We start from the raw sequence: 22,142 nt of genomic DNA, 5'->3' as shown, positions 1-22,142 counted from the left end.
ACAACACACCAGCCAGCTTTGAAACCAAGGGCAATTTATTTGCACAAAAAAAAATCTTTTCGGACCCTTCCCGTCCTTTCCAATTCCCCCCACCCCGAAGACTATTTACAAGACATTAAAAGCACATTATTTTTCCCTCGTTTGTGCAAACGCTCCGAGGCAGCCAGAGCCAAATTGCGAGGACTACACAAACCATACGCCTTCCCTCATCCGCCCAGGAAGTCGGTCCGGGGCCTCTTTTTTTACAAGACACAAGCAAGCTTCTTTGCAAATTCCACCCGGGTCGGCTGGAGAGATTTCGGGCAGCCCTCTCCGGCATCCGGAGAACAAACCAGCATTGCTGGCTTGAAATAAACCGAGGTAGCATTTTTGTGCCCCCCCTTCCGGGCCTGACGCAGACATCAAATGCAAAAGGCGACAAAGTGGACACTTACACAATACCCCTCCTGAAAAAAATTAGGATTTTTAATACTGATACGGGTGCCCAGTTTACACGTGTAACGCTAAGCCATCATTGAAAGCGTCCCAGAAAGGCCTGGGGCTTGTACTTTCCTTGGAATCAAGAGGTTGATGCCAGTTTCTCCTTAGCTGCCGCAGAAGAGTCATCTCAGTTTGATATGTGCAGCAATCTCAAGCCAACGTGGCTTAACCAAAGTTTGTGACAAACCAGGGTTTGCCTTACATGTGGATCCTGAATGAGCTAAGCCACCACTTGAGGTGCTCCAAATTGCAGTTAGAGTAGCATCCTCTGGTTTCGTGTTACACAAAACGGGGGCTACATACTCACACTCAAAAAAAAAGGAAGATTTCCCAGGCTTGGCTTAACCAGAGTTTGACACAAACTAGAATTAACTTGGATACAAATCCTGAATGAGGAGCTTAACCACAGTTGGAGCTTGTCTGAACTGCGGTTAGAGTAGCAAGCTCTGGTTTAGCGTTACTCAAAACCTAGACACATACCCACAGACAAAAAACCCTAGATTTCCAGGCTAGCACCCTGTTTGGCTTAAACCAGAGTTTGCGACAAACTAGAGTTAACTTCCAGGTGGATCCTGAGTTGGGACCTTAACCACAGTTGAAGCTTGTCTGAACTGTACTTAATAGTAGCAATCTCTGATTTAGCATAACACAAAACGCGGAGACATACCAACACATCCAAACCAAGATTTCCAGGCTAGTATCCTGTTTGGCTTAAACCAGAGTTTGCGACAAACTAGAGTTAACTTCCAGGTGGATCCTGAGTTGGGACCTTAACCACAGATGGAGCTTGTCTGAATTGTGCTTAAGAGTAGCAATCTCTGATTTAGTGTAACGCAAAACGTGGAGACATATACATCAAAATCAAGATTTCCAGGCTAGTATCCTATTTCGCTTAAACCAGAGTTTGCGACAAACTAGAGTTAACTTCCAGATGGATCCTAAATTAGCTTAGTTTGTCTGAATTGCAGTTAGAATAGACATCTCTGGTTTAATGTGAACACAAAATATGGATGCATGCCCACACAGGAAAAAAACAAAAAAAGCAAGATTTCCACTTGGATTAGCCATAGTTTGGGACAAACTTGGGTTTGTCTCAATTAGGAGCTTAACCACAGCTTGAGCTTGTCTGAATTGTGGCTTAGTGTTACACAAAACTCTGGTTTAATATTACACAAAACTCTGGTTTAGCGTTACACAAAACTGGATAGATATCCACCCCCCACACCCAGACAAAACAAAGCAAGATTTCCAAGCCAGCATCCGGCTTCTGCCTCCGATGTTGGCTTATGCCAAGGTTTCCTTCAAAATCGTTCAATTCCTGCTGTTTTTTTTCCTCCCACCCCCTTTTTCTCTTTTTCTAAATAACTTTTTGGGGATCCTGAATTAATCCGCAGCTTAACCACAGTTTGAAGCTGGTCTGCAATGGCAGCTAACCCACTTCTCGTGGAGCTAAACCACTTCTTGTGCAGTTAAAACCGATGCTAGTTATTGGAAAACCGAACTCGGCTTATACGGGGTGGGGAAGGCCTTTAGCTTCATCAGACTCTATTAAAAATACAGATAGATAAAGATTAAAAAAATAAAAAAAGCACCATTTTCAAAAATTCATTTTAAGACCACACCTTTTCCCACGCGTGGTCTCGAAACACGTCAAGAAAAGGCCCCGATTCGTGGCTAGGACGCTAACCGTCCTACCTGCCAGGGTCGGCGTTCTCCTTCGGCTCGAGGGGAACGGATCTGACCTGCCCACCCCAAAATGGGCGTCCGCCCCCCCCCACGTGTCCTTTGGAACACGCGAGGCCCCCCCCTCAAAGCTTCTTCAAGCGGCTGTAGTGCTCTCGTTTGCTCTTCTCGCCCGCCCAGGTGCGGCTCCGCGTGCGAAACCTGCGGAGGTCGTCCTTGAAGTCCTTGTGGTGCATCGGGCGGTAGCTCTGGGGCTCGCAGTAGGGCTGGAAAGCAAATATGTATGTATGTATGTATGTATGTATGTATGTAGGTCTTTGGTTATTCGGATTTTCTCCCGCGTAAAATTGGAATTTTATGCGGGAGAAAACCCGAATAACTAAAGACCTACATACAAACACCCGCGAAAACATCAGAAAACAAATACACACACACACACACACACACACACACACACACACACGTTGCTAACAAAGAATAAAGAGAGAACTGGTATAGCTATTTTGAGTTCCTTTAACTCTCTTCAGCCAGACTTACTCTTCTGAGATTCGAACCTGGGCTATCTGCATGTTAGGCAGTTGTTATAACCTCTAAGCCACAGGCTCTCTCTCGCTATTTATATTTATATTTATATCTATCTCTCCATCTATCTATCTATCCTATCTCTATCTCTCTATCTAATTATCTATCTATCCTATATCTATGTTTCTTTCTATATTTATATCTATCTATGTATCTATCTTATATCTATCTATCTATCTATCTATCTATCTATCTATCTATCTATCTATCTATCTAATTAATTATCTATCTATCTAATTATCTATCTATCCTATATCTATCTTTCTATATCTATCTATCTATCTGTCTGTCTGTCTATATCTATCTATCTCTATCTACCTATAGATATATCTTATCTATATCTGTCTATCTATCTTTCTATCTATAGATATATCTATCTCTATCTCTATTTAGATAGATCTATCTATCTATATCTATCCTCTCTCTCTAATTATCTATCTCTATGTATCCTATCTCTATCTCTATATCTCTCTATCACCTGTCTATCTCACCTGTCTATCTCTTCTCTATCTATCACCTGCCTGCCTATAGATATATATAGATACAGATAGATATATATAGATATAGATCTATCTGTCTGTCTATATACCGTAAATGCCGGCGTATAAGACGACTTCCGCAAGCGCTGAAATCGGCACCAAAGACGGGGGTTGTCTTATACGCCGAAAATATTGGTAGTTTCCGGCGTATAAGACGACGTTCTAGGAATGCGGCCCGGCTATAAAGACGGGGGTCGTCTTATACGCCGGGTCACCTAATACTGCGGCATATACGGTATCTCTCTATATATATCTAAATATATATATCTAATTCTCTCGATCTAGCTATCTATATATCTATCCATCCATATCTATATGTATCTACATATCTACCTATCTATCTATCTATCTATCTATCTATCTATCTATCTATCTATCTATCTATCTATCTACATCTATCTATCTATCTATCTATCTATATATCTATCTACATCTATCTATCTATCTATCTACATATATCTATCTACATCTATCTATCTATCTATCTACATCTATCTATCTATCTATCTATCTATCTATCTATCTATCTATCTATCTATCTATCTATCTATCTATCTATCTATCTATCTATCTATCTATCTATCTATCTATCTATCTATCTACCTACCTACCTACCTACCTACCTACCTACCTACCTACCTACCTACCTATCTGGAGAGAGGGAGGGAGGGAAGGAGATAGAGAGATAGAGATAGATAGAGAGAGAGAGAGAAAGAGAGAGATTTATATTTCCTACCTTGCATTTCAGAAAGAAGTCCTTGTAACCCCCTTTGAGGATGTAGAGCTCTGGGTAGTGCAGGCTGGGATACTGGTTGCCAAGCCGGTCTCGTTCCCGGACAAATCGGCACCTGACAGGGGGGAGGAAGAGATCAAACAAAGCCCCTCGCTCTTGACAGACAGACAGACAGACATGGATGGTGGCGACAGCCGAGAAGATCTTTCGGGCAGAAACCGGAGCAAAGGAGGAAGAGGAGCGGGATCGAATTCAAGCCCACAGGAGGCCCTTCCTCGGCTCAAGCGGCCCGCCAGCCTTCTTCTTCTTCGCAGAGGCGGAGGAGCATGGTCTTCGGGGTACTTACATGCGGGGGGCCCGCTCGGAGGAGAACTCGCAGTGGAAGACCACCACCACCCGCCGGCCGCCGGAGGAGGACGCGATGGGCGTCTTCAGCAGAAAGTCTTCCACGTCTTCCTCCAGGGGGAGGTTGACAGCGCCCTGGAGAGAGGAGCGGAGGGAGTGGTCGGAAAAAAAAGGAGACGGTTTGCGAGTGTGGCTTTTCGCCACGACAGCACAACGTCGAAGGCGAGCTGATCGGCGACGGAAGTTGGCCACACCCGGGGCCCTTTGGGGCTGTTTTGAGGGGTTGAGATTTCGAGGCTGGCCGTGGCTTCAAAAAAGCGACCCTTGGACTACATACATGTATACGCTAGACAGACAGACAGATGACATAGAGATAGATAAGCAAACAAAGATAGAGATGAGAGACAGATAGTCAGACATAGAGACAGACAGAGAAGATAGACACGCAGACAGGTGAGATAGATAGATAGATAGATAGATAGATAGATAGATAGATAGATAGATAGATAGATAGATAGATAGACAGACAGACAGATAGACAGACAGATGAGAGGAGAGGGGGTTGGGCAGGCAGATAGACATAGAGGTAGTCAGACAGATATGGAGATAGGGATAAATAGACAGACAGATAGATATGATAGTTGGATGGATGGATGGATTGATGGATAGCTAACGACAGATAAATATGGAGATGGATAAGAGAGATGGTAGATGATAGACAAACAAACAAACAAACAGATATATAGATATAGATAGCTATACAGAAAGATATATAGATACATAGATGATATACAGATAGACAAAGAAATATAGAGATATAGATAGATATATAGATGATATAGAGATAGATATAGAGAGATATAGATATACATAGATAGATGATATAGACAAACAGATATAGAGATAGATAGAAAGATAGAGATATAGATAGATGGTAGGTGATATAGAGATATAGATAGAAAGAGATACAGATATATAAAGAAAGAGATGATAGATAGAAGAGACAGAGATAGAGATAGATCAGAAAGATAGGACGGAGAGAAAGAGAGATAGATAGATAGGTATAGATAGATGGATGGATAAACAGATATAGAGATACATAGATAGATAGAGATAGATCAGACAGACAGATGGATAGGACACACAGAGAGAAAGAGATAGATAGATAGATAGATAGATAAACAGATATAGATATATAGAAAGATAGAGATATAGAGATACAAAGAAAGATATAGAGATACATAGAAAGATATAGATAGATAGATAGATAGATAGACAGACAGAGATATATAAAGAAAGAGAGATGATAGATAGAAGAGACAGATAGAGATAGATCAGACAGATAGGACAGAGAGAAAGAAATAGATAGATAGGTAGGTAGATAGGTATATATATAGATATAGAGATATATAAAGAAAGAGAGATGATAGATAGATAGAAGAGACAGATAGAGAGAGATAGATCAGACAGATAACACAGAGAGAAAGAGATAAGTAGGTAGGTAGGTAGGTAGATAAAGATAAATGGATGGATGGATAGAGAAACAGATATAGAGATACATAGATATACAGATATAGATAGATAGATAGATAGATAGACAGACAGACAGAGATATATAAAGAGAGATGATAGATAGAAGACAGATAGAGAGAGATCAGACAGATAGGACAGAGAGAAAGAAATAGATAGATAGATAGGTAGGTAGGTAGGTAGGTAGGTAGGTAGGTAAGTAGATAGGTATATATATAGATATAGATATATATAAAGAAAGAGAGATGATAGATAGATAGAAGAGACAGATAGAGAGAGATAGATCAGACAGATAAGACAGAGAGAGAGAAAGAGATAGGTAGGTAGGTAGGTAGATAAAGATAAATGGATGGATGGATAGAGAAACAGATATAGAAATACATAGAAAGAGATATAGAGATATAGATAGAGACAGAGACTTCACCTGGGAGAAAATAACCGAATGGGACAACGGAGTCCGGCTTCGTCTGTGAAGAGCATCTACAAGACACCACAGCCACAGCTGGCTGGTAGCAACCGATGGGCCGCATTTGGCCAAAAGAGCCGGCTCCCCACCCCTCCTCGTTCCAGAGGCTGAATCCTTGGGGCTGAGCTCCAGTGCCTCCCCCCCCTTTTTTTTTTACCTTGATGTGACCCCCTTCGTACTCATAGGGAAACCGGCAGTCGATGATCAGACACCGTTTCAGGGAGAGGGAGAAGCTGCCGTTCAGGACGGCCACGATCTGCGAAGAAAAGAGAGAAAGAAAGAAAGAAAGAAAGAAAGAAAGAAAGAAAGAAGAAAAGGGTTAGAGACAGCTTTGAACCGAGGGAGGCCAAATTAACTTGGGATTTCAAGTTGCAATCGCCAAGTTGGAAGGGACCTCGGAGGTCATCTAGTCCAACCCCCAGCTCGAGCAGGAGACCCTCACAGAATAGATTGGAGTTGGAAGGGACCTCGGAGGGCATCTAGTCCAACCCCCCTGCTCAAGCAAGCCTCCCTTACAAAACAATAGACTAGGAAGGGACCTTGGAGGTCATCTAGTCCAACCCCCAGCTCGAGCAGGAGATCCTCACAGAATAGATTGAGTTGGAAGGGACCTCGGAGGGCATCTAATCCAACCCCCTGCTCGAGCAGGAGACCCTTACAAAATAGACTAGGAAGGGACCTTGGAGGTCATCTAGTCCAACCCCCAGCTCGAGCCTTGGAGGTCAGTCCATCCTCACCTTGGAGAATAGATTGAGTTGGAAGGGACCTCGGAGGGCATCTAGTCCAACCCCCTGCTCAAGCAAGACTCCCTTACAAAACAGTAGACTAGGAAGGGACCTCGGAGGGCATCTAATCCAACCCCCTGCTCAAGCAGGAGACCCTTACAAAACAATAGACTAGGAAGGGACCTTGGAGGTCATCTAGTCCAACCCCCTGCTCAGTCCAGCAGGAGATCCTCACAGAATAGATTGAGTTGGAAGGGACCTCGGAGGGCATCTAGTCCAACCCCCTGCTCAAGCAAGACTCCCTTACAAAACAGTAGACTAGGAAGGGACCTCGGAGGGCATCTAATCCAACCCCCTGCTCAAGCAGGAGACCCTTACAAAACAATGAGACTAGGAAGGGACCTTGGAGGGCATCTAGTCCAACCCCCAGCTCGAGCAGGAGATCCCAACAGAATCACAGAGTTGGAAGGGACCTTGGAGGTCATCTAGTCCAACCGCCAGCTCAAGCCAGGAGACCCTCACAGAATAACAAGAGTTGGAAGGGACCTTGGAGGTCATCTAGTCCAGCCCCCTGCTCGAGCGGGAGGCCCTCTACCATTTCAGACAGTGACCCATCCAGTCACTTCTGAAAAAAACCTCCAGCGACGGAGCACCAACAACGTCTTGTGGCAAGCAGTTCCCCTGGTTAATTGCCGTCCCTTTCAGAAAAGCTCCCCCTATTTCTAGGTTGAATCTCTCCGTTGATCAGCTTCCATCCCTTGTTCCTTGTCTGGCCTTCAGGTGCTTTTGGAAAATCACACACACACACACACACACACACACACCCGCACGCTCGCCATCCTTTGGGGCCGACCCACAAACATCGGAACAGGGCTATGTTGTCACCCCACTCCTTCTTTCCCTCAAACTAAGACCTACCCAAATTTGGCTTTCCCCCCCCCTCTTCTCTACCACCGCCCCCCTCAAAATATTATCGTGTTCTCCATTTCATCAAATTAACTTAATTAGGGGAAACGAACGCAGCCGGATCCGGGCGACCGCCTTCCTTCCTTTTTTTTTTTTTTTTTTAAAAAGAGCCAAGAAAAGTCAAGAAACACGTTGCCTAGAATCCCAGGCGTCCCCGTACCATTTCCGGATCGATGTATTTCAGATCCTGGTGTTTGCCGTCGACGGTGTGGAACAGGTAAGCCTGCCGAGACACGACAAAATAAATAAATAAATAGATAAATTGTTGCTTGGAGGGAAACACAGATACAACAAAATAAATACACGCATAAGTAAATAAATAAATAAATAAATAAAATAACCGCTTGGAGGGAAAACACAGACAGACCCTGCCTGGCGCAGGCTGCAAAGAGGCCAGTTCTTTATTATTATTATTGATTGATTGATCATCGCACAGTCAGTCAGATGTTCAGACGGGATTTGGCCTTTTGTCTACCTATCGAGTCCTTACCCAGGACCTGGGATAGGCAGATATTATTATTATATAATAATAATAATAATAATAATAATAATAATAATAATAATATGGATCATCGCACAGTCAGCCAGATGTTCAGACTGGATTTGGCCTTTTGTCTACCTATCGAGTCCTTACCCAGGACCTGGGATAGGCAGATGTGGATGTTTGATGATGATGATTATGATGATGATGATGATTATTATTATGGACATCACAGTCAGCCAGATGTTCAGACTGGATTTGGCATTTTGTCTACCCATCGAATCCTTACCCAGGACCTGGGATAGGCAGATGTGGATGTTTGATGGTATTACAGGTATCGTCGCAGGATGGAAGCAGTTCCTAGTAAGGCTGCCTTTTGCAATTGACTAATAGCGAATTTGTCAATGCCGATAATGGTGTTCAAGTGGTGCTCCAGTTATTTTGGGATTGCACCCAAGGAGCCTATGACTATTGGTCCTACCCTTGCTTGCCTTTGCCACAGTCTTTCTATTTCTATTTGTAGGTCTTTGTATTTTGTTGTTGTTGTTGTTGTTATTATTATTATGGATCATCGCACAGCCAGATGTTCAGACTGGATTTGGCATTTTGTCTACCTATCGAGTCGTCGTCATCATCATCATCATCGTTATTATTATTATTTTCCGAGCAACTCGGACAAGTTTGAGAGGTTCGGGAGAAAGCAAGGAAAGGGAGCAATTTTTTTTACCTTTGAGAAATCTCCAATCAGGTCTCTCTGGTCCCGGTCCAAAACGTTGCCGATCTCCAAAGAGGAAGAGGAGGGACTCTGCCACGGATGAAATCAACCAGGAAAGGGAAGGAAAGGAAAGTTAAGCAGCTGAAAGCAGAGCCTGTTTTTCATTCTGTTCGATATTCTATAGCAGGGGTTCTTCAAACTGGGCCCTTTTATGTCTTGGGGACTTCAACTGTCTGTCTATCTATCCTATCTGTCCTATCTATCTATCTGGTCTGTCTGTCCTATCCTATCCTAGTTCTCTGTCCTATCTCTCTATCCATCCATCTCTGTCCTATCTATCTACCCTATGTCTGTCCTATCTATCTATCTATCTATCTATCCTTCCATCCATATCCTATCTGTTTGTCCTATCTCTCTATCCATCCATCCATCCATCCATATCCTATCTCTCTGTCCTATCTATCTATCCCTCCATCCATCCATCCATATCCTATCTCTCTGTCCTATCTATCTATCCCTCTATCCATCCATCCATATCCTCTCTGTCCTATCTATCTATCCATCCATCCATCCATCCATCCATATCCTATCTCTCTGTCCTATCTCTCTATCCATATCCTATCTCTCTGTCCTATCTATCTATCCATCCATCCATATCCTATCTCTCTATCCATCCATATCCTATCTCTGTCCTATCTGTCTGTCCAATCTATCTATCTATTCATCCATCCATCCATCCATATCCTATCTCTCTGTCCTATCTATCTATCCATCCATCCATATCCTATCTCTGTCCTCTCTGTCTGTCCAATCTATCTATCTATTCATCCATCCATCCATATCCTATCTCTGTCCTATCTATCTACCCTATGTCTGTCCTTCCTATCTATCTATCTATCTATCTATCTATCTATCTATCTATCTATCTATCCCTACCTACCCACCCTCTGTCCTATCTATCTATCATTTATCCATCCATTCATATCAGTCTATCTCCCTATCCATATCATCTCTATCATCTGTCTCTATTCCCCCCTCTCCCTTTCTCCATGTCTGTCTGTCTGTCTGTATTACCTATCCCTAGCATATCTCTCTCTCTCTCCCTCTCCCCCCCCTCTCTCTCTCTCCCTCCATCCATCCATCCATCATCTCTCTGTGTGAAAACTGGTCCCAAGTCACATTTTTCAGGCTTCTTATCTCAACGTATGATTTCTAAATAGAGGAGTAGTTGCATTCTCCTCCTCTCCTCTCCCCCCCCCTTCAAACCTCCACCCATCATTTGACTGGCTCTGCCTCTTCTATTCCCATTCAGCCTTCTCCCTACCCCTGGCAGAGCAAGTAACAGCTGGAAGGGACCTTAGAGGTCTTCCAGTCCAACCTCCTGCTCAGGCAGGAGACCCTGACGGAACCAGAGAAGGACAGAGTTAGAAGGGAGCCTGGAGGTCATCTAGTCCAGCCCCCAGCTCAAGCAGGAGACCCTGACAGAATCAGAGGACAGAGTTAGAAGGGAGCCTGGAGGTCATCTAGTCCAGCCCCCTGCTCAAGCAGGAGACCCTGACAGAATCAGAGGAGAGTTAGAAGGGAGCCTGGAGGTCATCTAGTCCAGCCCCCTGCTCAACAGAAGACCCTGACAGAATCAGAGGAGAGTTAGAAGGGACCCTGGAGGTCATCTAGTCCAACCCCCTGCTCAGGCAGGAGATCCTGACAGAATCAGAGGAGGACAGAGTTGGAAGGAACCCTGGAAGTCATCTAGCCCTACCCCCTGCTCAGGCAAGAGACCCTGACAGAATCAGAGAAGACCAGAGTTAGAAGGGAGCCTGGAGGTCATCTAGTCCAGCCCCCTGCTCAGGCAGGAGTCCCTGACAGAATCAGAGGACAGACTTAGAAGGGAGCCTGGAGGTCATCTAGTCCAACCCCCTGCTCAGGCAGGAGACCCTGACAGAATCAGAGAAGGACAGAGTTAGAAGGGAGCCTGGAGGTCATCTAGTCCAGCCCCCTGCTCAAGCAGGAGACCCTGACAGAATCAGAGGAGAGTTAGAAGGGAGCCTGGAGGTCATCTAGTCCAGCCCCCTGCTCAACAGAAGACCCTGACAGAATCAGAGGAGAGTTAGAAGGGACCCTGGAGGTCATCTAGCCCTACCCCCTGCTCAGGCAGGAGACCCTGACAGAATCAGAGAAGGACAGAGTTAGAAGGGAGCCTGGAGGTCATCTAGTCCAACCCCCTGCTCAACAGGAGACTCTGACAGAATTAGAGAAGGACAGTTAGAAGGGAGCCTGGAGGTCATCTAGTCCAGCCCTCTGCTCAAGCAGGAAACCTTGACAAAATTAGAGAAGGACAGAAGGGACCCTGGAGGTCATCTAGCCCAACCTCCTGCTCAAGCAGGAGACCCTGACAGAATCAGAGGACAGAGTTAGAAGGGAGCCTGGAGGTCATCTAGTCCAGCCCCCTGCTCAAGCAGGAGACCTTGACAGAATCAGAGAAGGACAGAGTTAGAAGGGACCCTGGAGGTCATCTAGCCCTACCCCCTGCTCAAGCAGGAGACCCTGACAGAATTAGAGAAGGACAGAGTTAGAAGGGAGCCTGGAGATCATCTAGTCCAGCCCCCTGCTTAGGCAGGAGACCCTGACAGGGATCACAGAATGACAAGAGTTGGAAGGTGCCCTGGAGGTCATCTAGTCCAACCCCCTGCTCAGGCAGGAGATCCTGACAGAATCACAGAATCGGAAGGGACCTTGGAGGTCATCCAGTCCAACCCGCCTGCTCAAGCAGGAGAGATCCTATCCCATTTGAGACAAACGTCCGTCCGATCTCTTCTTCTTCAACCCCTTCAGCGACGAAGCCCCCACAAACGTCTGGTGGCCTGGAGTTCCACCGATTAAATTGTCCTCACTCTTAGGAAATCCCTCCTTCGTTCTAGGTTGCTTCTCTCCTTGAGGAGTTACCCTCCGTTGTTTCTCGTCCTGCCTTCGGGCGCTTTGGAGAAGAGCTTGACTCCCTCTTCTTTGGGGCAGCCCCTGAGATGCTAGAAGCCTGCTATCCTGTGCCCCCTCATCCTTCTCTTCCTTAAACTAGATCAGTGGTTCTCCACCTGTGGGTCGGGACCCCATTTGGGGTGGAACGACCATTTCACGGCGGTCCCCAAACAACGCAGTCCGCCATTTTTTCCCCCCTTTTCCTTAGCTGGGCTACTCCCTTTTATTCTATGGGCTGTTGAAAGCCAATAGAAGAGACTCTCTTGATTAGGAATTGTCCAGGCTGTCTCTGCCCTGCTGAGCCCTCCAAAAGTCCCATTCTGCAAATGGTGCTGCACCAGTTGAGTAGTCCTTGACTTATGACCGGTTGAGTAGTCCTCGACTTACGACCGGTTGGGGGGTCGCAGCATTAAAAAGGTTGAGAACCACTGAACTAGACAGACCCAACTCCAGCCACCGTTCCTTGTATGCTTTCGCCTCTGGTCCCCTGATCATCTTTGCGGCTTCTTCTCCTTCCTTCCAGGGCTCCAGAATATAGTTTCACGCACACACGTGTGCGCACGCATGCCCACTCCTTTTCTTTGGGGCAGCCCTCCCCAATGTGGGAGGACCCCCCCTTCTCAAAGTCCTTCTTTTTGCTAGGCCAGTGGTTCTCAACCTTTTTAATGCCCCGACCCCCAACCGGTCGTAAGTCGAGGACTACTCCACCGGTCGTAAGTCGAGGACTATTCAACTGGTGCAGCACCGTTTGCAAAACGGGACTTTTGGCGGGCTCAGCAGGGCAGAGACAGCCTGGACCATTCCTATTGGCTTTGGAAAGCCAATCGAATTAGACTCTATTCAAGAGAGTCTCTTCCATTGGCTTTCAAAAGCCAATAGAATAAAAGGGAGGAGCACAGCTAAGGAAAAGGGGGGGGGGGAAAAATGGCGGACTGCGTTGTTTGGCGACCCCCGTGAAATGGTCGTTCGACCCCAAATGGGGTCCCGACCCACAGGTGGAGAACCACTGTGCTAGGCTAAACAGACCCCATTCCCTCCACCGCGCTTCATACGTTTTTTAATCTGCCGTCCCTCTTTAATTATCGCTCTTCCTCTTCCTCGATGTGTCACCCCCCCACACCGCTCCTACAAAAGGCTTCTACAGAAGATTGAAGGGGACGCTTCGCAGAGCAAGCGAGCGCCGTCCCTGTGGTTCGGCGGTCCGGGGCAAATCGGAGGGGGGGGGGATGTCTTTGCGTCCGGCTACCAACCGTGGCTTCTTCGGCGAGTCCCGTGTGGGTGTTCCTCCGCCGTTTGCTGAAGGCCGGGACGAGGCTCTCTTCGGCGGCCTTCTCCGTCCGTTTGTGGGTCGTCCTAGTCTGGCTGCCCGTGGCCTTCTCTGCGCTGCCCAATTGGGGAGGCTGGCTCTGGGTGGAAGCCAAAGCCAAAGCCCCCGTCATATTATTATTATTATTACTATTATTATTTTTAGATGGCGTTTGTGGAAGCCGCCTGGAGTCGCGATGGGCGAGTAGGCGGCAATGTACGATTTCAAAAGGGAAGGGAAGGGAAGGGAAGAAGGAAAGGGAACGAAGGGGGAAAGGAAGGGGAAGAGAAGAAGGAAAGGGAAAGGGAAGAAAAGGGAAAAACGAAGGAGAAAGAGGGAGGAGGGAGGGAGGGAGGAAGAAAGGAAGGTGAAGGGAATGGAAAGGAAGCTTGAATCCTACAAAGGAACATTAGAAAATAAAATAAAAGAAAACAATAAATAGAATAGAACATACTAGACTAGACTATATAGAATATAGAATAGAACAGAGAAATTAATAGAATAGAATAAAACAGAATATAGAAATTAATAGAATAAGAATAGAATATAGAATAGAATATAGAAATTAGAATAGAATAGAACAGGAATTAGATTAGTATATAGAAATTAGAATAGAATAGCATATAGAAATTAGAATATAGAAATTAGAATAGAATAGCATATAGAAATTAGAATAGAATAGAATATAGAAATTAGATTAGAATATAGAAAATAGAATTGAATAGAATATAAATTAAAATAGAATAGCATATAGAAATTAGAATAGAATAGAATATAGAAATTAGATTAGAATATAGAAAGATTAGAATATAGAAATTAGAAAAGAATAGCATATAGAAATTAGAAAAGAATAGAATATAGAAATTAGATTAGAATATAGAAAATAGAATTGAATAGAATATAAATTAAAATAGAATAGCATATAGAAATTAGAATAGAATAGAATATAGAAATTAGATTAGAATATAGAAAGATTAGAATATAGAAATTAGAAAAGAATAGCATATAGAAATTAGAAAAGAATAGAATATAGAAATTAGATTAGAATATAGAAAATAGAATTGAATAGAATATAAATTAAAATAGAATAGCATATAGAAATTAGAATAGAATAGAATATAGAAATTAGATTAGAATATAGAAAGATTAGAATATAGAAATTAGAAAAGAATAGCATATAGAAATTAGAATAGAATATAGAAATTAGATTAGAATATAGAAAATAGAATTGAATAGAATATAAATTAAAATAGAATAGCATATAGAAATTAGAATAGAATAGAATATAGAAATTAGATTAGAATATAGAAAGATTAGAATATAGAAATTAGAAAAGAATAGCATATAGAAATTAGAAAAGAATAGAATATAGAAATTAGATTAGAATATAGAAAATAGAATTGAATAGAATATAAATTAAAATAGAATAGCATATAGAAATTAGAATAGAATAGAATATAGAAATTAGATTAGAATATAGAAAGATTAGAATATAGAAATTAGAAAAGAATAGCATATAGAAATTAGAAAAGAATAGAATATAGAAATTAGATTAGAATATAGAAAATAGAATTGAATAGAATATAAATTAAAATAGAATAGCGTATAGAAATTAGAATAGAATAGAATATAGAAATTAGATTAGAATATAGAAAGATTAGAATATAGAAATTAGAAAAGAATAGCATATAGAAATTAGATTAGAATATAGAAAGATTAGAATATAGAAATTAGAAAAGAATAGCATATAGAAATTAGAATAGAATAGAATATGGAAATTAGATTAGAATATAGAAATTAGATTAGAATATAGAAATTAGATTAGAATATAGAAATTAGATTAGAATATAGAAATTAGAAAAGAATAGCATATAGAAATTAGAATAGAATAGAATATAGAAATTAGATTAGAATATAGAAAATAGAATTGAATAGAATATAAATTAAAATAGAATAGCGTATAGAAATTAGAATAGAATAGAATATAGAAATTAGATTAGAATATAGAAAGATTAGAATATAGAAATTAGAAAAGAATAGCATATAGAAATTAGAATAGAATAGAATATGGAAATTAGATTAGAATATAGAAATTAGATTAGAATATAGAAATTAGATTAGAATATAGAAATTAGAAAAGAATAGCATATAGAAATTAGAATAGAATAGAATATAGAAATTAGATTAGAATATAGAAAATAGAATTGAATAGAATATAAATTAAAATAGAATAGCGTATAGAAATTAGAATAGAATAGAATATAGAAATTAGATTAGAATATAGAAAGATTAGAATATAGAAATTAGAAAAGAATAGCATATAGAAATTAGAATAGAATAGAATATAGAAATTAGATTAGAATATAGAAATATCAACAAGATATGCAGATACCACCACTCTAATGGCAGAAAGTGAAGAGGAACTAAAGAGCCTCTTGATGCGGGTGAAGAAGGAGAGTGCAAAAGTAGGCTTGAAACTCAACATTAAGAAAACCAAAATCATGGCATTCGGCCCTCTCAATTCCTGGCAAATAGATGGGGAAGAAATGGAGGTAGTGACAGATTTTATTTTTCTGGGCTCTAAGATCACCTCAGATGGGGACTGCAGCCAAGAAATTAAAAGACGCTTGCTCCTGGGGAGGAAAGCTATGGCAAATCTAGACAGCATTCTAAAAAGCAGAGACATCACCCTGCCAACAAAAGTGCGTATAGTCCAGGCCATGGTTTTCCCAGTTGCAATGTATGGCTGTGAAAGTTGGACCACAAGAAAGGCTGAGCGCCAAAGAATGGAGGCCTTTGAATTATGGTGCTGGAGAAGACTCCTGCGAGTCCCTTGGACTGCAAGGCGTTCAAACCGGTCAGTCCTAGAAGAGATCAACCCCGACTGCTCTTTAGAAGGCCAGATCCTGAAGTTGAAACTCCAATACTTTGGCCACCTAATGAGAAGGAAGGACTCACTGGAGAAGGGACTAATGCTGGGAAAGATGGAGGGCAATAGAAGAAGGGGACGACAGAGAAGGAGGTGGCTGGATGGAGTCACTGAAGCAGGAGGCGTGAACTTAAATGGACTCCAGAAGATGGTAGAGGACAGGAAGACCTGGAGGAACGTTGTCCATGGGGTCGCGATGGGTCGGACACGACTTCGCAATTAACAACAACAACAAATAGAAATTAGAATAGAATATAGAAATTAGAATAGGATAGAATAGCATATAGAAATTAGAATAGAATATAGAATACAATAGAATAGAAAATAGGATAGAAAATAGAATACAATAGAATATAGGATAGAAAATAGAATACAATAGAACAGAGTTGGAAGGGACCTTGTAGGTCATCTAGTCCTACCCCCTTGCCCGAGCCAGAAGCCAAGGGACCCCACGACGTGGAAGACTTTTTGCTGAAAAAAAGCCGCCTGTCCCAGCGAGTTCTCCTCCGTACGCCGCCCCCCTCCCAGATGGAAGTAGCCCAAAGACCCCGCTCCTCCTCTCCTTTGGCGAAGGCTCCTTCGTGGGCTTACGACGAGCCCAGGAAGAGGAGGAGTCCGGTCCGTCCTAATCTGGCTCCTGCAGTTATATCCCGCTCCCGCTCCTCCTTTACTCAGTTCTCCTTCTCCGTCCTGCGCTGATGACGTTACCTAGTTTGTGGAGCAAGACGTCTGCTTGCTGGAAAGCAGCCACAGTCACTCAGCACCGAGGGAGGGAAAGAGGGAGGGAGGGAGGGAGGGAGGGAGGGAGGGAGGGAGAAAGAAAGAAAGAAAGAAAGAAAGAAAGAAAGAAAGAGGGAGGAAGGGAGGGAGGGAGGAAGAAAGAAAAAGAGAGGGAGAAAGAAAGAGATGGAGGGAGGGAGGGAGGGAGAAAGAAAGAAAGAAAGAAAGAAAGAAAGAAAGAAAGAAAGAAAGAAAAGGAGGAAGAAAGAACAAGAAAGAGAGGGAGAAAGAAAGAGAGGGAGGGAGGGAGGAAGAAAGAAAAAGAAAGAGAGGGAGAAAGAAAGAAAGAAAGAAAGAAAGAAAGGGAGGGAGAAAGAAAGAAAGAGAGGGAGGGAGGGAGGAAGGAAGAAAGAAAGAAAGAAAGAAAGGAAGGAAGGAAGGAAGGAAGGAAGAGGAAGGGAGGGAGGGAGGGAGGAAGAAAGAAAGAAAGAGAGAGAGAGAGAGGAAGGGAGGAAAGGAAGAAAGAAAGAAAGAAAGAAAGAAAGAAAGAAAGAAAGAAAGAAAGAGGGAGAAAGAAAGAAAGAGAGAGAGAGGGAGGGAGGAAGAAAGAAAGAAAGGGAGGGAGAAAGAAAGAAAGAGAGGGAGGGAGGAAGAAAGAGAGAGAGAGGAAGGGAGGAAAGGAAGGAAGGAAGGAAGGAAGAAAGAAAGAAAGAAAGAAAGAGAGAGGGAGGGAGGAAGAAAGAAAGAAAGGGAGGGAGAAAGAGAGAGAGGGAGGGAGGGAGGAAGGAAGGAAGGAAGGAAGGAAGGAAGAAAGAAAGAAAGAAAGAAAGAAAGAAAGAAAGAAAGAAAGAAAGAGAGAGAGAGGAAGGTAGGAAGAAAGAAAAAGAAAGAGAGGGAGAAAGAAAGAAAGAAAGAGGGAGGGAGGAAGAAAGAAAAAGAGAGGGAGAAATAAAGAGAAGAAGGGAGGTAGGAAGAAAAAGAAAGAAAGAAAGAAAGAAAGAAAGAAAGAGAGAGAGAGAAAGAGAGAGAGAGAGGGAGGGAGGGAGGGAGGGAGGGAGGAAGGAAGGAAAGAAGGAGGGAATTTGCTAAATCGAGCTTACCGGCAGCTCTTCTCCCTTAGAGACCACCAGTGGGGCGGTCCAGAGGCTCGACATGTCCGACGGCATCTCGTCATCGTTCTGGAGACAAAAAAAAAAAAAGCCCTCAAGTTATAGGCAGGAAAAAAGAAAAAAAAAAAGACAGCAGGAAATTATGACATTGACATGATGCAGTTCCGCGGTGCTCGTTTTTCTGGTGGGAGAACCGAGAAGATCCGCGGGCGGTGCCCCAAAAAATAAAATAATAAAATAAAATAAAAAATAATAAAGTAAAAGAAAAAATAAATAAGGGAAATAAAATAAAAAATTAATAAAATAAAATAAAGAATAAATAAAAATAAACAAAATAAATAAAATAAAAAATTAAAATAAAGCAATAAAAATTAAAATAAAGTAATAAATTAAAATGAAAAAATACAATACAATAAAAAATAAATAAAAATACACAAAATAAGAAAAAGTGAAATAAAATTAAAAATAATAAAATAAAACATAAGTAAAATAAATAAAATCATAAAAATAAATAAAAAGTAAATAAAAATAAACAAAATAAATAATAAATTAAAAATAAAGAAAATAAAGTAGTAAATTAAAATAAAAAATAAAAGAAATAAAAAATATAAATCAAAATAAACGAAATAAAAATAAAATAAAAAATAAATAAGTAAATAAATAAATAAAAATAAACAAAATAAAATAAATAAAATAAAGTAATAAATAAATATAATAAAATAATAAATAAAATTAATAAAATAAATAAAAAACGAAATAAATAAAAAATAAATAAAAATAAACAAAATAAATAAAAATAAAAAATAAAACAAAAAATAAAACTAAGTATAAAATAAAGTAATAAATAAAATAACAGAAAATAAATAAAAAATAAATAAAAATAAATAAATAAAACAAAAAATAAAATAAATTCAAACTCTTTGTTTGAGTTGGTCAAGATCTTTTTGGATCATGAGTTGGTTGGCTACTCCTGCCAGCTTGGTGTCCTCTGCAAATGTTTTTGCTCTTTCTGTTGTTTTTTTGTTTGTCTGTTTTTTAAATAGTCTTTCTTGGTTTGTTTAGGAAAAAAAAATAAATTCAAAACCTACATTATGTCGCCCAGGCTGCAGAACGGGAATCCAATTGTGGTGGACTCTCCCCTTTGGAAGAAGCTGGCCCTGTTATTGTTAACGAGCAAGGACTAAACCAGCATGAACTTACAGCGCCCTCCAGGCCCTTCATCATCTCTAAAAAGCCATCGTCCTCTTCGCTTTCCGAGATTTTCCGGGACGGCCGACGCGGGAATGCAGGGCTGACCGTTCCGGGATCGTTTCTCATATTTGGACCCCTGGAGATCTAAAGGAAAGGATACTTTCATGGACAAAAGAGCCAATTATTTTCATGGCTTGACACAAACTTGAAAATTCATCTGGGTTGTCCTAGACCAGGGGTTCTCAACCTTTTTAATGCCGCGACCCCCCCCACCGGTCGTAAGTCGAGGACTACTCAACCGGTCGTAAGTCGAGGACTACTCAACCGGTGCAGCGCCGTTTGCAGAATGGGACTTTTGGCGGGCTCGGCAGGGCAGAGACAGCCTGGACAATTCCTATTGGCTTTTGAAAGCCAACAGAATTAGACTCTATTCAAGAGAGTCTCTTCGATTGGCTTTCCAAAGCCAACAGAATAAAAGGGAGGAGCACAGCTAAGGAAAAGGGGGAAAAAATGGCGGACGGCGTTGTTTGGCGACCCCCGTGAAATGGTCGTTCGACCCCAAATGGGGTCCCGACCCACAGATGGAGAACCACTGGCCTAGACTTAACGACAGTCCGTTTAGTGACTGTTCCAAGTTACAATGGCACAGAAAAAAAACGGGACTTAGGGCTATTTTTCACACTTAGGACCGTTTGTAGCATCACCCAGGTCACAGGTTCGAAATTCAGATGCTGGGAAACTGACCCGCATTGATGACCGTCGTAGCGTCAACCTTCTGACCAGCAAAGTCAACGTGGCAGCTGGATTCACTTAACAACCATGTTACTAACTAAATAATTCTGGGAGTGGAAGTGCTCCCCCTCTTGAAGCAGGTCGGCTGGGGGATTCTGGGAGTGGAAATCTTAAAGCAACCTATATTATATTCTATATATTCTAGTCTATTCTCTCTTCTATTATCCATTCTCTCTTCTAGTCTCTATTCTATATATTCTATTCTATTCCATTTCTTATTCTAATCTTATCATATTCTCTCTTCTATTCTATATTCTCTATTCTCTTCTATTCTCTCTTCTAATTGCTATATTCTATTCTATTCTCTCTTCTATTATCTATTCTATTCTCTATATATTCTATTCTATTCCATTTCTTATTCTATTCTCTTCTATATTCTCTATTCTCTCTTCTCTTCTCTTATCTATTACCTATTCTATTCTCTATTCTATATATTCTATTCTATTTCTTATTCTAATCTTATTCTGTTCTCTCTTCTATTCTCTATCTTCTATTCTATTCTGTATTCTATATATTCTATTCTATTCCAGTTCTTATTCTAATCTTATTCTATTCTATTTTCTATTCTATATTCTCTATTCTTCTATTCTCTCTTCTATTATCTATTACCTATTCTATTTTCCATTCTATATATTCTATTCTATTTCTTATTCTAATCTCTATTCTCTTTTCTCTTCTATTCTCTTCTATATCTTCTATTCTATTCTCTATCATCTATTATCTATTCTATTCTCTATTCTATATATTCTATTCCATTTCTTATTCTATTATATTCTCTCTCCTATATTCTCTATTCTATTCTCTTATAATTTCTATATTCTATTCTATTCTCTCTTCTATTATCTATTCTATTCTCTATATTCTATTTTATTCCATTTCTTATTCTAATCTTATTGTATTCTCTCTTCTATTCTATATTCTCTATTCTCTTCTATTCTATTCTCTATTATCTATTCTTTATATTCTATTCTATTTCTTATTCTAATCTTATTCTCTTCTCTTCTATTCTCTATCATCTATTCTCTATTCTATTCTCTATTCTATATATTCTGTTCTATTCCATTTCTTATTCCATTTCTTATTCTCTCTTCTATTCTATATTCTATATTCTTCTATTCTCTTCTATTCTCTCTTCTCTTCTATACTCTGTTCTATATATTCTATTCTAACTCTATTGTATTCTCTATCTTCTATTCTATTCCATTTCTTATTCTATTCTATTCTTATTGTATTCTTATTCTTATTCTTCTTATTCTATTCTGTTCTGTTCTATCCTATTCTTATTGTTATTCTATTCTTATTCTATCCTACTCTAACTGCAGGAGCTATACAGGCAGTTCTCGACTCACGAGCATAATCGCGTCCAAAACGTACATTGCTAAGTCAGACAGTTGCTCAGTGACTTCTCTCCCGTTTGACCTTTCTTGCTACTGCAGTCAAGCCATCAACTGCGGTCGTTAAGCGAGGAACACAGTGGCCACATGACTCTGGCTTCCCCCCGCTCGGCTTTGGTCATCAGGTCGCAAAAGGGGATCGGGTGACCCCAGGGACGCTGCGACCGTCATAAATACGAGTCGGTCACCAGGCGTCTGAATTTGCATCACGTGACCCCGGGGATACCGTGACCGTCATAAATATGAGTCAGTCGCCGAGCATCTGAATTCTGATAGCAAGACCGTGCTGGGGTGGGGGGTGAAACGCTGCAAACCGTCATAAATGTATGTTGGGTTGCCCAGAATGTGAATTGGGAAAAGAAAGAAAAAAGAAAGAAAGAAAGAAATAAATAAAGAAAGAAAGAAAGAAAGAAAGAAAGAAAGAAAGAAAGAGAGAGAGAGAGACAGGGAGGGAGGGAAAAAAAGGAAAGGAAGGAAGGAGAG

The 22,142-nt window shown here is 41.3% G+C and overlaps 1 protein-coding gene across 3 annotated transcripts in view; it reads right to left on the bottom strand.

The window, feature by feature from the left end:
* Nucleotides 1-13: 13 nt before the first annotated feature.
* The window catches only part of CDC25A (cell division cycle 25A), a 37,575-nt gene continuing 15,446 nt past the window's right edge, over nt 14-22,142 (bottom strand). For 2 of the 3 annotated variants that reach the window (XM_039368779.1, XM_039368780.1), the window contains exons 7-15: nt 19,483-19,617; nt 18,274-18,351; nt 13,469-13,624; nt 9,258-9,335; nt 8,210-8,272; nt 6,516-6,614; nt 4,364-4,497; nt 4,021-4,132; nt 14-2,429 (exon numbers count right to left, since the gene is read on the bottom strand). In XM_039368779.1, coding sequence (XP_039224713.1) covers nt 2,289-2,429; nt 4,021-4,132; nt 4,364-4,497; nt 6,516-6,614; nt 8,210-8,272; nt 9,258-9,335; nt 13,469-13,624; nt 18,274-18,351; nt 19,483-19,617 — 996 coding nt within the window. In that variant the 3' untranslated portion in view covers nt 14-2,288. The remainder of the gene's footprint in view (nt 2,430-4,020; nt 4,133-4,363; nt 4,498-6,515; nt 6,615-8,209; nt 8,273-9,257; nt 9,336-13,468; nt 13,625-18,273; nt 18,352-19,482; nt 19,618-22,142) is intronic. The other variant, XM_039368781.1, reaches the window with a different exon arrangement.

Source organism: Crotalus tigris, unplaced genomic scaffold (genome assembly GCF_016545835.1).
Source record: "Crotalus tigris isolate CLP2741 ecotype Arizona unplaced genomic scaffold, ASM1654583v1 scf7180000020932.1150333, whole genome shotgun sequence".
In the NCBI taxonomy this organism is placed as follows: Eukaryota; Metazoa; Chordata; class Lepidosauria; order Squamata; family Viperidae; genus Crotalus; species Crotalus tigris.
The sequence above is the reverse complement of the archived record's forward strand: the minus strand, read 5'-3'. Positions and strand labels throughout refer to the sequence as shown.